The sequence below is a fragment of the Schistocerca piceifrons genome, chromosome 3, assembly GCF_021461385.2.
Source record: "Schistocerca piceifrons isolate TAMUIC-IGC-003096 chromosome 3, iqSchPice1.1, whole genome shotgun sequence".
Taxonomy (NCBI): domain Eukaryota; kingdom Metazoa; phylum Arthropoda; class Insecta; order Orthoptera; family Acrididae; genus Schistocerca; species Schistocerca piceifrons.
In genome coordinates this window covers 341,794,004-341,808,813 of record NC_060140.1, presented here as the reverse complement: position 1 = coordinate 341,808,813, position 14,810 = coordinate 341,794,004, and the positions used below count along the sequence as shown (strand labels likewise).

The following is a 14,810-nucleotide window of genomic DNA, read 5'->3' as shown; positions in this document are numbered from 1 at the left end:
TCGTTGCTCGAGGCTCAAAGACGAGACCACCTCAGCCACTGGCCAGCGTCGATTTTCTTCATACTTATGGCAGATGAAGCTCCGTGCCCAACACCTAAGCAAGTCAAAAAATCGGGTTTGAAGTTTTAAGGATTTTGGAGCAGTGTCAAGCACAACACATTTCGAGCCTTTTTGGCAGAACCACCGGTAGCTGGTTCAAATGGCTCTAAGCACTACGGGACTTAACATCTGAAGTAATCACTTACCCAGAACTTAGAACTACTTAAACCTAACTAACCTAATGACATCACAAACATCCATACCCGAGGCAGGATTCGAACCTGCGACCGCAGCAGCAGCGCGGTTCCGGACTGAAGCGCCTAGAATCGCTGGGTCGTAAAGGACGGCCCACCGGTGCCTGAGTGCGTGGCGTGGACGCGAAGTCGGCGGTTGGATACTCAATAGGATCGAGAGTTTTTTAGTTTTTTTGGAATTCTATAGTTTTTTCAACCAAATTTTTAAGAAAAATGTTTTTATTTTTAATTACTGCTCGTACGAAAATTAAATTTGGTAATACCTTACTGTTAAAGAAAATAAAATGTAGCCTATATAACAGTAATACTGTTCAGTCCCAAAAGAATCAAAAAGTATTTTATTTCCTATTTCTTGTTTCGTATTTTTATAACAATTTTTAACTTCCTGTCTCTACTTCCACTTTCGTAAAGTTAGTAATTGAAAATAAAACAAGAAATTTTTATTAAAAATATTGTTTTATCTTTGTTAACTCACATTTACATTTGTGGATAAAGATGAAATTCAAATAAAAGTTTAAAAAGTTGCTACTAACGAGTTTCGAACCAACGACTTTACGACTGCAAAAATCTTGCCCTATACATTATGCTCGCGGTGACAATGGTAACTAGCTAGGGATATTTTATATTTACGTGCGCTGAAAGTGATTTAATTTGAAAAGTTTATTTTTTATTTTTTTATTTCACAATACTGCTTTAGCAAATTGTCCAGGAGTTGCCCTTCAAATCCTATAAGTATAATTAAAATCAAAGAGTGCCAAACTGTAACATCTTCTTGAGAGTGTTAGGCAATACCTAACGGGAACGTCGTTCGCCCTTTAACACTGTCTGCAATTGTTGTTGATGATGAAGTTGCTGCTGCTAAAATTAAGTAAACTTTGCGCTCATGGTACACTATTATGGCGCAAAGGTTTGAGAAGCTCATCGCCACTTACGTGTCGCGGTCTGATACAAATTATGCAAGTCACTGCCGCGAACTACGTAGCGCGTGGATACCAAGATCTCCGCCAAATCGATGGCCGAAAACATAGTAGGGGGTGAACGCTATGACTGCATGCAAGATGAGATCAAATAAGTGCCAACAAACAGAGCTGGAATAGTCTTAAATAACAACAAACAGATTTATAAATCAAAATCTAGGTTGAGAAAGCTAGCTGCGGCAAGGATAGACACACACGAGCGATGAATTACCGCGAGGTCGCAGCGTAGTTTCCTAGCGCGTTTTAGCAACACATGTAAAACGGTGGAAACTCGTGCACTACGGCAATGAAGCTGCCAACTCGCCGCGAGGACAATACCTCTCCGCGAGCAAGCAGTCGTTGTGGGAGAACTGGGCGGTGTACACGTGTTCTCAAGTCCAGCAACAGCTGCCGCCAGCCTGCCATGAATGCAACCCGTTTTAATATCGATTTGTATATTGGAGATGTGAAGAAATATACTGAAAAATGGGACACATGTCGCGACGTTTACCATGATAGGACCGAGAAGAGGTGCATGGTTTCACATATGCGAAAAGTACGTAAAAAAATGAAGCACCTGTAGTCGTCGTTTTGATGTTACTTTATTATATTGCGACCTATTTCGGTGACTCTTTACACCATCTTCAGGCCTTATCTGACGCTGACGGGGTGAATTTCAATTGTATTCACGATCCCATCAGTGGCGAACATCTATGCAACGTACATTCGCTTGAACTTGTTTACTGTTTTCGTCCCCCCACCCCACTCCCCCACCCACTTTCGTATATATGCAAGTAGTGCGTAGTGCAAAAGCTTTTTTTTTTTTTTTTTTTTAAAGAATTATAGTCCAGCTCGCTTATACGTCTTTCAGTTACAGTGTGGTCAACTGCAGCATCGTAAGCCAGGAAGACGATCGGTTTCTTCTGAGGTACACTTGTAAATGTCCAGTTATGTCCGCGTCTTTTATTGCAGAGTGTTTATTTGTACGTGGGTTAAAATATGTTTCACTTTACTCTCTGGCAAAGAACATTTGAGCCGTCACCAAACATCGCACTCCCGAACTACTGATGTGTTTCTGAAAGTAATGAAGAATATAGTAACTTTTTGTTTCATTCCACCTTCGTATATCAGGAGTGATAAGAAATGTATGTTTTCATCATTTACGTACATTTGCTTGTAACTAATGTAAAGTTTTAAAATAAGTCATTATTGACAATTACAAGCTAGAACAGTTGTCTATTTTGTGGAATTTCAACTTTTAATTCAGTTGTTTTTTGAGAGAATCGGGCATTGGCTGAACGTTCACATTACACAGTGAGATGCTTATTCAGGATCCTAGTAACGTATTTCGTGTTGGTCTCTTAAAACCGGTGGTCCACCCAAGCGGAATTATGTGTTGTCATGTTGTTGCCTTCAATTCCAAAACGGGATTAATGCAGCTCTCTATAGTAGTCTATACTGATCAATCCTCTTGACTCCTCCATAACCGCTGAACCAGCATCCATTTCAACCTGCTTTCTGTACTAGGGCTTTGGTCCCCGTTTACTACTTGCCTCCCCCCCCCCTCCGCCTAGCCCGCATCTCGTGGTCGTGCGGTAGCGTTCTCGCTTCCCACGCCCGGGTTCCCGGGTTCGATTCCCGGCGGGGTCAGGGATTTTCTCTGCCTCGTGATGGCTGGGTGTTGTGTGCTGTCCTTAGGTTAGTTAGGTTTAAGTAGTTCTAAGTTCTAGGGGACTTATGACCACAGCAGTTGAGTCCCATAGTGCTCAGAGCCATTTGAACCAGTTTGAACCCCCTCCGCCTATATCCCACCATTACAAAATTAATAATTTCTTGATACCTCAAGACGAGTCCTATCAACCCATCCATTATTCTGATTATGTTCTTTTCTCTCCAGTGCGATTCATTTTCTCTTCATCAGTTATCCAATCTACCCACCGCAGTACTTTCGAACATTCTTCTGTAGCACGATATTTTCAAAGCTTCTCATCTCTTCTCTTCTTCTGTGAACTGTTTATTATCCACGTTCCACGTATGTGCAAGGCTACACTCCAGGCAAATACCTTCAGAAAAGATGAACTGCCATTTATGTTTATATTCGCTGTTAACACGTTTCTCTTTTTCAGGAAAGCTTTTCTTGCTGTTGCCATCGTCAGTTAATTTGCTGCCCGATTAACAAAACTCTTCTAATGCTTTTAGAGTCTTATTTCCTAATCAAATTCAAATTGCTCTGAGCACTATGGGACCTAACATCAGAGGTCATCAGTCCCCTAGAACTTAAAACTACTTAAACCTAACTAACCTAAGGACATCACACATATCCATGCTCGAGGCAGGATTCGAACCTGCGACCGTAGCAGTCGTGCGACTCCGAACTGAAGCGCCTAGAACCGCTCGGCCACCGCGGCCGGCATTTCCTAATCAGATACCTTCATCACCATGCAATGTACTTCGACTACACTCCCTACCGTTATTTCACTTTTGTTGATTTTCATCATATAACAACTTTCCCAGACAGTAACCATTCCATTGAATTGATGTAAGTCTTATACATGAACCTTCATTCGGTTTCCAAATTTCTCCTTGACTTCCGTTGCTGCTTGCTCCCTGCACAGGCTGAATAATGTAGTGAGCTGCTAAAGTCCTGCCTTACGTCATCCTTAAATGCACTGGTGTGCAGAAGTTAAAGACGAAAGTAACTTTCTTGTGATGTATAACGCGAAGTATCATAGCTCGATGAAACGTGGACCATACGCAGAAGGAACCTGCCATGATATGTTACAGAAGGTAGCTGGAAGAAAAACACAATGAAACGAACAAAAAGAAGCTTTTATTCAAAGGCAAAAATTGCACCGAAGTCACCGTTATTCTTGGTGGTTCCCTGGACATTACAAACGACAGGACATAGTCCTTAATATGGCGTTTCTTCGTCACAGACGGCCGTGTACGCTCTGCTACGTACACCCATGCTGGCCACAAGCTTGATAAGGAGTTCCTTTGGTGGGCATTCCATTCCTTCAACAGCGCGGTTGACAACTATTGGGGCATGTGGACGTGGTTGCAGTATGTCTCCCCAATGCATCCCACACTTGCTCGAATGGGATTTAAGCGAGGGGAGGGGGAGGGGGGGGGGCGAGCGGCGAGCGGGCAGGCAGTCCATTGGCTGAATATCCTTTCGTTCCAGGAATTCCTCCACCTGCTCTATTCCGTGGGGTCGCGCATTGTCATCCATAAAGATGAAGTAAGGGCCCAATGCACACGTGAAAAGACGCACATTGGGAAGGAGTACAGTGTTACAATAACGTTCATCGTGTAAGTGTCCTTTTTAAAACATTTGGAGGTCAGTACGCCCATGCAGCTTTATGTCTTTCCAAACAATAATCCCTGGACCACCAAAACGATCGTGTTCGACAATGTTCCTGGATGCATTACGTGTTCCCATGTCTCGCCATGTGAGAATACGTCCAGCATTGTCGAATATCCCATCGAGCACTATGGGATGGTTAGATGTATTACACAGGCACCAACAACCATCGAGCAGTTGTAAATCGAGGTGGTGAAGGAATGGAACGCCGTACAGCAATAACATCTGAACAACCTTGTGGCCAGCATGGGAGCGCGTTGCTGAGCATAGCGCCTTGTGAAAGTTGCTTTCGTCCTCAGTCACACCACTGTATTTCCTCCCTTTCTTGTCCTTCAAATCTTAAAACTGGAGTCTTCTTTCTGTACAAGTTGTAGGTAACACTTCGCTCCCGATCCAGTGAGAGGGGCCGGGCAGGTAGAATTTTTCCAGCAATCGCACTCCCTGTAGGAATGTTGGCAGCTTCACGCAGCGAATACCGTTTCGCTTGCGGGCCGCTGTCAGACGCGTGGGCGGGCAGCTAGCGGGTGGTCCCTGCGCTTATCTGGCGGTTCCTGGGAACACCGGCGTACGTCAGCCGCCAACGCCACGCCACGCGCGCTGTCACCGCGCCACCCCACGCCGCCGTCCGAGCTTATCTGCGCTCGCGTCACTTGTTTGCCCTGTCGCCGCTTCTCCGCTCCGGGGTTCGCACAGTAATTGCACACAGATAACGCGGCACCCTAAATTTACAGCTCTGACACTGTGCGTGTTTCCGCGGAATTCGGCGACTTCCACAATTATGCTCGTGGATTACTTTGCGCTTATGCGATTTCTTTCTAACTACTGTACCTCGGTGAAAATATTCTTCTGCGTAATCCACCACTCATATATTTCTCAGCGTGTGTATCTGAGAGCATAGGTAATTTAGGCTGAAATATTACACAATGATGTTTTCCAGCAGCAAGACAGAGAACCGCCTCATTTTGGTGTCTGCGTGTAGAAGATCTTAAATTAAAAGGTTTTCTTCCGTAGTTTGAATCGTCCGGATAGCTCCAGGATATTGGACGATTCTCGAATCTGCAAATGGTTCAAATGGCTCTGAGCACTATGGGACTTAACATCTGTGGTCATCAGCCCCCTAGAACTTAGAACTACACTCCTGGAAATTGAAATAAGAACACCGTGAATTCATTGTCCCAGGAAGGGGAAACTTTATTGACACATTCCTGGGGTCAGATACATCACATGATCACACTGACAGAACCACAGGCACATAGACACAGGCAACAGAGCATGCACAATGTCGGCACTAGTACAGTGTATATCCACCTTTCGCAGCAATGCAGGCTGCTATTCTCCCATGGAGACGATCGTAGAGATGCTGGATGTAGTCCTGTGGAACGGCTTGCCATGCCATTTCCACCTGGCGCCTCAGTTGGACCAGCGTTCGTGCTGGACGTGCAGACCGCGTGAGACGACGCTTCATGCAGTCCCAAACATGCTCAATGGGGGACAGATCCGGAGATTTTGCTGGCCAGGGTAGTTGACTTACACCTTCTAGAGCACGTTGGGTGGCACGGGATACATGCGGACGTGCATTGTCCTGTTGGAACAGCAAGTTCTCTTGCCGGTCTAGGAATGGTAGAACGATGGGTTCGATGACGGTTTGGATGTACCGTGCACTATTCAGTGTCCCCTCGACGATCACCAGTGGTGTACGGCCAGTGTAGGAGATCGCTCCCCACACCATGATGCCGGGTGTTGGCCCTGTGTGCCTCGGTCGTATGCAGTCCTGATTGTGGCGCTCACCTGCACGGCGCCAAACACGCATACGACCATCATTGGCACCAAGGCAGAAGCGACTCTCATCGCTGAAGACGACACGTCTCCATTCGTCCCTCCATTCACGCCTGTCGCGACACCACTGGAGGCGGGCTGCACGATGTTGGGGCGTGAGCGGAAGACGGCCTAACGGTGTGCGGGACCGTAGCCCAGCTTCATGGAGACGGTTGCGAATGGTCCTCGCCGATACCCCAGGAGCAACAGTGTCCCTAATTTGCTGGGAAGTGGCGGTGCGGTCCCCTACGGCACTGCGTAGGATCCTACGGTCTTGGCGTGCATCCGTGCGTCGCTGCGGCCCGGTCCCAGGTCGACGGACACGTGCACCTTCCGCCGACCACTGGCGACAACATCGATGTACTGTGGAGACCTCACGCCCCACGTGTTGAGCAATTCGGCGGTACGTCCACCCGGCCTCCCGCATGCCCACTATACGCCCTCGCTCAAAGTCCGTCAACTGCACATACGGTTCACGTCCACGCTGTCGCGGCATGCTACCAGTGTTAAAGACTGCGATGGAGCTCCGTATGCCACGGCAAACTGGCTGACACTGACGGCGGCGGTGCACAAATGCTGCGCAGCTAGCGCCATTCGACGGCCAACACCGCGGTTCCTGGTGTGTCCGCTGTGCCGTGCGTGTGATCATTGCTTGTACAGCCCTCTCGCAGTGTCCGGAGCAAGTATGGTGGGTCTGAGACACCGGTGTCAATGTGTTCTTTTTTCCATTTCCAGGAGTGTACTTAAACCTAACTAACCTAAGGACATCACACACATCCATGCCCGAGGTAGGATTCGAACCTGCGACCGTAGCAGTCGCGCGGTTCCGGACTGAGCGCTAGACCACCGCGGCCGGCTCGAATCTGCAGTGTATATATATATATATATATATATATATATATATATATATATATATATATATATATATATATATGGACTTCGCAAAATGTAAAGTGCATTACTTGAGAATAAAACAATTTCGTACAATCACAAAATGGGCAGTAATAAACATTAGCTGCTGTGAAGATGTTGCAGCCACAGATTATATTATAATCTCATAAAAATTCTTCATTAGTTCGTGCTTGTGCGACATTCTGTGTGATTATGCAGTGACGTATTACAAAAGGGCAAGTTACCTACTGTAATGCTTTTGTTCTGGTGTGTACAATAGCTTGCTTAAGATAAAAACTAAATTAAACTCCGCCCGAACAGGCCATGAAGGCCCAACGGTTGCGACCGGCCGCCGAGTCATCCACAGGTGTCAGTGGATGTGGATATGGAGGGGCATGTGGTCAGCACACAGCTCTCTCGGCCAAATGTCAGTTTACGAGACCGGCTTGCGTAAGATACACTGAAAAATTTGGTCACTTTTCCAGAAAAATGACAAGTAGGATTTGATTATAGACAGGATGGCCCAGGAGGAATGGTCAGTTCCCAAGGATGTGACAGAACGATCATTCGAAGTAAAAAAACGTCTTTTAAAGATGACTTTAAAAGCATACCTTAAGACCCATAACCACTTGTTCATCTGTGACACACGTCTCTTCTGCTGAACAAGTGCTCGTAGCTCTTCAGGTATGCATTTTAGAGTCCATGTTTACTGTTCCTTATCTATATTAACGATCTGGGAGACAATCTGAGCAGCCGTCTTCGGTTGTTTGCAGATGACGCTGTCGTTTATCGACTAATAAAGTCATCAGAAGATCGAAACAAACTGCAAAACGATTTAGAAAAGATATCTGAATAGTGCGAAAAGTGGCAGTTGACCCTAAATAACGAAAAGTGTGAGGTCATCCACATGAGTGCTACAAGGAACTCGTTAAACTTCGGTTACAAGATAAATCAGTCTAATCTAAAAGCCGTAAATGCAACTAAATACCTAGGTATTACAATTATGAATAACTTAAATTGGAAGGAACGCATAGAAAATGTTGTGGGGAAGGCTAACCAAAGACTGCGTTTTATTGGCAGGACACTTAGAAAATGTAACAGGTCTACTAAGGAGACTGCCTACTCTACGCTTGCCCGTCCTCTTTTAGAATACTGCTGCGCGGTGAGAGATCCTTACCAGATAGGACTGATGGAGTACATCGAAAAAGTTCAAAGATAGGCAGCCCGTTTTGTACTGTCGCGAAATATGGGAGAGAGTATCACAGAAATGGTACAGGATTTGGGCTGGAAATCATTAAAAGAAAGGCGTTTTTCGTTGCGACGGAATCTTCTAACGAAATTCCAATCACCAACTTTCTCCTCCGAATGCGAAAATATTTTGTTGACACCGACCTACATAGAGAGGAACGATCACCACGATAAAATAACGTAAATCAGAACTCGTACGGAAAGATATAGGTGTTCATTCTTTCCGCGCGCTATACGAGATTGGATTAATAGAGAATTGTGAAGGTGGTTCGATGAACCCTCTGCCAGGCACTTAAATGTGATTTGCAGAGTATCCATGTAGATGTAGATGTAACCATGTTTTTTTTTTCTTCTTCTTCGAATGATCGTTTCTGTCATATAGCTCAATATTGACCATTCCTTGTGGGACACCTTGTATAAAAGAGGATGCCATGTGAACAACAGCTGTTGTGCTGAAATTACGTACTAGGATTTTTGTAGTTGTAATACACTTTGGGCTCACAGTGCATGGAACAAACATGTACAGATCAGTTAACGATTTTGTAAATACCCAACTTTCGTTACGTTATGCTGGTATTGCAACGTACTAACGAACTACAAAGGTCACGTAAAAATAGTGAGTAGTGAAACGGGACGTTAAAACGGGTGTAGCACAAAACGAAATGAGGACTGAATTTATATCTCAGCAGCCTATGGACAAACAGACAATTAAGTCACCGCATATCACCACTCCAAAATATTCACGTAGTGGTAAGGAAAGTCGTAAGCGGGACGAACCCAAATCAATCGACAAAATTTCGGAAGCTGTACATTGAAATTATCGAAGTATTTCGTATAGGGGATCGGTGGTCTTCGTTTTTCTTTTGTTTTAGGGCGCAAAACCAACTAGAGTCATACGTGCCCATGTCAAAACTGTAGAACACGAACACAAAGTGGTCTCCGGTGGCCTGTAACTGCATTTCGGCTATTCAGGCTGGAGTATAATTGCAGTAACTGCGCTCCGTTTGATTTCTTACACCCCATTCCCTCTCCATTTTGTACCTGTATACGGGTAATAATGTGTGAAATGTTATGAGACTTAACTGATTAGGTCATCAGTCCCTAAGCTTAAACACTACTTAACCTAAATTATTCTAAGGACAAACGCACACACCCATGCCCGAGGGAGGACTCGAACCTCCGCCGGGACCAGCCGCACAGTCCATGACTGCAGCGCCTAAGACCGCTCGGCTAATCCCGCGCGGCTTTGTACCTGTATAGCATTGAAAAATCTGCACAATAGAGAATACTCCGATGATGTGCGTCGTGTGTCTTCTTTGGAAAAAACTTGTCCTTTTCATCGCGGTACTTGCTGTTGACAACAATAATGCCCACTGTATTTTTCGCCCTGAAGGTTGCGTTCTGTCACTCGTTTGTTTCATCAATAGTGTTAGTTTTGCTTCAACAGTGATAACAGTAGTATGCTTAAGTTTACTGCTGAACAATTCCCTGTATACACCTCGTGCATGGCTTCGCTGACGTCAATGGAATAGGGGCGCAACGACGCTATCTTAAGCTACTCCCGCAGCGATGGCAACCGCGTCACAGAACTTGAGCGTGTAAGACAGTCGACAGTGCGTCGCTATACATTCTGCCGTGAGCATGGCGGTCGAAATATTGAACTACACCTGTAAGAGGACAGTTCTGCATTTATTACGATCTGTATTGTATACTGACACAACAGGCTAAACACATTGTGATTAAGTTTTTGTATGTCCATCCCTCTGATTGATGGTTTGTTGGAATTCGGCCGTTCGCTAACGCAATAAAGTGCAAGACGGGAAGCTGTCATTTTGATGTTGTTTATTATATTGCAACCTGTTTCAGTGACTCAGTACACCACTTCAGGCCTTAACTGACGCTGAGAGAGTGAACTCCAATCGTATACACGATGCCATTAGTGGCCTACATTGTGAGCTGGCTGCCGTTGAATACTGTAACAGCGATGTTGGTTGTCCGTGCGTGCAGGCACAGCATCGCTGTTATTTTCAGCATAGCCTTCGTATTTCAAGACAGGGAGGTACAAAAGCCAGGACAGCAACGACGACCTCCGCAGCTGAAAAAGAATCAAGAGATTAATGTAGTTCGTGACATTTTGTTAACTTTAACAGTAACAAAGAATTTTCTTTAGACCTACCTTTTGATGGTTGACAGTGAGCACCAGTGGCTCGAAAGGCGTCGCAAACAAATGTTAAAAATAACAGACACATTGTTACTAGCTGTAATAAATGTGTGTGAATTGATTAGACTAAGAGATGGAAAACAACACATTCAGTAGGCTAATGTACACAGTCTGTCCCAAAAGTTCAGAGACTGATTTTATTTCTTTCATATAAGCGATGTTAGAGTAGTATTTACGGTGGCAGGTTGAAGTGACAGCGTAGGCAAAAGATGTGCGCCTGCACAGTCGTAAGCAGGCAGTGTCAAGTAGTGGATGTGTAGCCATAGTGTATAAATGTTGTGTCACAAATCGCAGAGGAGCAACATCTCTGAATTAAATATTCAAGAAATTATCCAGAATACTCTGAGGAAGAGAAAAGTCTGTGGAAAGTTTGTCTCGCACCCTTTGACTCCCGGAAAAAAAAGCAACTACGCGTGGATGTCTACTGCTATGTTGTTGAAATGCAAGCCGCGAACAGTTCTTTTCTGGGAAGAAAGAAAAGAAAACCATCTCACGCATGGCGAGACTTGGTGTTATCAATACGAATCTTCCACAGAATAACAAAGTGCAAAAATTTACGTGAAGGCTTAACGCTGTGACGTCCTGACACTCAGACCAATGTGATGTGCAAGTTGAACAGCACCCCAAAGAAGAACTTTTCTGACGGAATTTTTAATTGTAGAATTGGACGAAGTACGGTAGTATGTCTTCCTCCTCAGCCCAAATTTCTTCGGTATACCCTTTAAACTCGAACAACATCGCAGAAGCTCTCCAGCTGTATTCGAAAGGTACTTCAGCATCGAACCAAACGGGTATCGTGCTTGAAACCCAGGCAGATGTGATTTTAATCAAATCAAACTCTAAGGTTCCGGAGACGTTTTCAGGTCTCCAACATCTATTATGTATATATGCAGACTGAAGAACCTAATGAAAATTTGTACCAATGCTGGCGTTTGAATCCGGGTCTCCTGCTCGCTAGGCAGGTGTGCCAACCATTTCGCCACTCTGACACTGGGGCTTTGAACAACTGCACGGACTACACTACCACGCTTCCATCCTCCAACCAGTCAGCTGGAGACCCGTGTTCCATTGGTACAAATTTTCATTCATCGCTTCAGTCTGCATATATTCATCGTAGATGTTGGAGACTTGTCTCTGAAACCATATAGTTTCGTTTGTTTGACGATCTTTCTGACGTTTCGCCAGCACGAGTGGTTGGTATTGTCAGAGCTTTAGTCTCCATAGCTGGTGGTGGATTTGAGTCGAGTTTTGCGGCCTCAAATTTTATGTACCTGGCGCGTCAATGTCCAGGGGCTTTTCTGTGGTCATTACCGCTGCGGTTCTCCTCTTGCTACCTGCAGCGGTCGTTCGCGACAGCACGGGAATCCAGTACGCTCACCTTGAGGCTTTGTTCTTTAAAGCTGAAGCTATTGTCATTCGCCGACACGGAAAATCTTGTTGTAGAGCAAAAGCTGTACACCTGCTTGTTCGGGGCGGCTGTAGAAATACACAAACATGTAGGATGGGAGAACCGCAGCGGTAACGACCACGGAAAATTCTTGGACGTTGGGGCACAGTCGTACATAAGTTGCGACCGCGAACTCGACTCAAGTCCACCACCAGTACTGAAGGGTGAAACTTTGACAATTCCAGCCACTGGCGCTGGTAATACGACAGAAAAATGAACAAAAAAATGTCGGCTGAAGAACCAGAGACAGAAGCCAACTGCCAATTTGTCAAGTTTCCTGACAGTTTCACACGATCGTTCTGTGCCTTCTACTCAAGTAGAACATCTGAAGTATTAAAACCACCGTCTTAATTTTTATCTATGTTTTGTTAATGCAGTCTCGAAACTTTTTGAACTAACCGGAGTGTTACGGTATACTGATAATTTTTGCTTATGGACCGTCTGACAGCAACTGAATAAAACACAATTTTAGTGCCATACGCGTTTCGCCTTTATTTTCTGCAAGGCATCATCAGTGGCATGGAATATGTACATATGTTTGCTATTTCATTTATATTTTGGTCACTGTACCAATAGGTTATAAACAGTTCTGGTGGTTGGTATTTCCCATTAAGTAGTAATGTTTTGAACTGTACTTACAGGTTGCGTGGACAATTTCCTACATATTACGCTCCTGTTACAATTTTGGTGTTGTTCTTCTTCTTATGAATGCCAATTTGCGGTTTTTTTCCCCACATTCCACAGCACTATGAACTGAACGCTTGTTTCAATGCAATGTTTTGGTTTCTGTTGCCGACTATCAAATGTTTTTGCCAAAGATCGAATGTTATTGCCAATCTTTCCAGTGTAATTACTGAAGTATCTGTGATCTGTTCAGCCGGCCGAAGTGGCCGTGCGGTTAAAGGCGCTGCAGTCTGGAACCGCAAGACCGCTACGGTCGCAGGTTCGAATCCTGCCTCGGGCATGGATGTTTGTGATGTCCTTAGGTTAGTTAAGTTTAACTAGTTCTAAGTTCTAGGGGACTAATGACCGCAGCAGTTGAGTCCCATAGTGCTCAGAGCCATTTGAACCATTTTTTTGTGATCTGTTCGTGTGTGTGTGTGTGTGTGTGTGTGTGTGTGTGTGTGTGTGTGTGTCTGTGTGTGTCCAGAAGGTGAAGGGGAAAGAGTTTTTTTTGTTTTATCTTATCATTTCCTTTATTAAGTTAGTAGGGAGCCTGTGCTGATGTGTGTTTGTTTGTTCATTTATCACATCTTTGCTTTCAGCTATCGCTTTCTGGATGTGGAAGTTTTCTTGCGTTTGTATAAGATGTTTGTCATGGTTGCTTATTCTCATTATTTTCATTTCTTGTTCCATGTTTGTAGGATGATGGTTATGGTGTTTTAAATGTTCTGCAAATGTGGAATGGTTTGTTTCGTACTTCCAACATCTGATATGTTCTTTGTATCGTGTTTTAGAATTCCTGCATATCATGCTTACGTATACTGCATCACAACTTTGACATTCAATTTTATATATTCCTGATTGTTGGAATTTGTCCCTCTTGGTAACTGGTTGGCTTAGGTGTAATTGGAGGGATTGCCCAGACTTATATGGTATTTGGAAGCCCTGTCTCTTTAGGATGTTTGCAACTCTGTGTTTTAGTTTATGTGTGTAGGTCATGGTGTACCATCTGGTTCTTTTCTGTGTGGTGTTGTCATTGCGTGTGTTTGCTGAATGTGTTTGTAATTTTTCAGCTTGTGAGTTCTCTTGTATTCTGGAAATGTTGTGTTTCTTTTGTATTTGTGTTTTTATTTTTTGATTGAGCCTTAGTACTACATGTGTGTCATACCCATTGTTCCTAGCTATTTGTATGATTGTACTTATTTCTTGTTCATAGTTTCTCTTTTTGAGTGGGATTCTGTTTAATCCATGTAACATATGTCTTAATGTTGCAAGCTGCTGGCTGTGCGGGTGGTTGGATGTGGAATGTGTTATTGTGTCTGTGGCTGTTGGTTTTCTAAAGATGTTAAATGTATGTTTGCCATTTTCTTTTTTTATTGTAATGTCAAGAAAATTTATTTGATTTTCTTTTTCAAGTGTGAATTTTATGTTTCGATGAGTGTGTTGAGTGTGTTGCTGTGGCTCGCGGGACTGTTCAGTGACGCCGCCGCGTGTGTGTTTGTTGCAGAACTGCGTGGCGCGCGCGCTGTACGACAACATCGCAGAGTCGCCGGACGAGCTGGCATTCCGGCGCGGCGACCTTCTCACCGTACTCGAGCAAAACACGGCCGGCATCCAGGGCTGGTGGCTCTGCTCGCTTCGCGGACGGCAGGTGAGTCGCGCCCTTCCCGTCGCGGTAAACCTTGCCCTCTCCAATTCGTATCCGTAATCGATAACACACGAATGACAGGTGGCGCTCGACTCGGAGGAAGCTGATTCTAACCGTTGTGGTTCGAAAAATTTTCACCACCAATATTTGGCCAACAAGGGTAGGACTTCCTGAACGCCAAACTTTGCGCCAATGCTTTGGATTAAATTTCAGACCTCTTAGTAGTGTCTCCTAGAGTAAAAGCATGTACAGGGTGACAATTAT

General features: G+C 44.6%; 1 protein-coding gene across 1 annotated transcript in view; it reads left to right on the top strand.

Moving 5' to 3' along the window:
• Positions 1-14,810, top strand: part of LOC124788641 (breast cancer anti-estrogen resistance protein 1) — a 544,001-nt gene that overhangs the window by 436,045 nt on the left and 93,146 nt on the right. Inside the window, exon 2 of the mRNA XM_047255910.1 lies at positions 14,406-14,549. Coding sequence (XP_047111866.1) covers positions 14,406-14,549 — 144 coding nt within the window. The remainder of the gene's footprint in view (positions 1-14,405; positions 14,550-14,810) is intronic.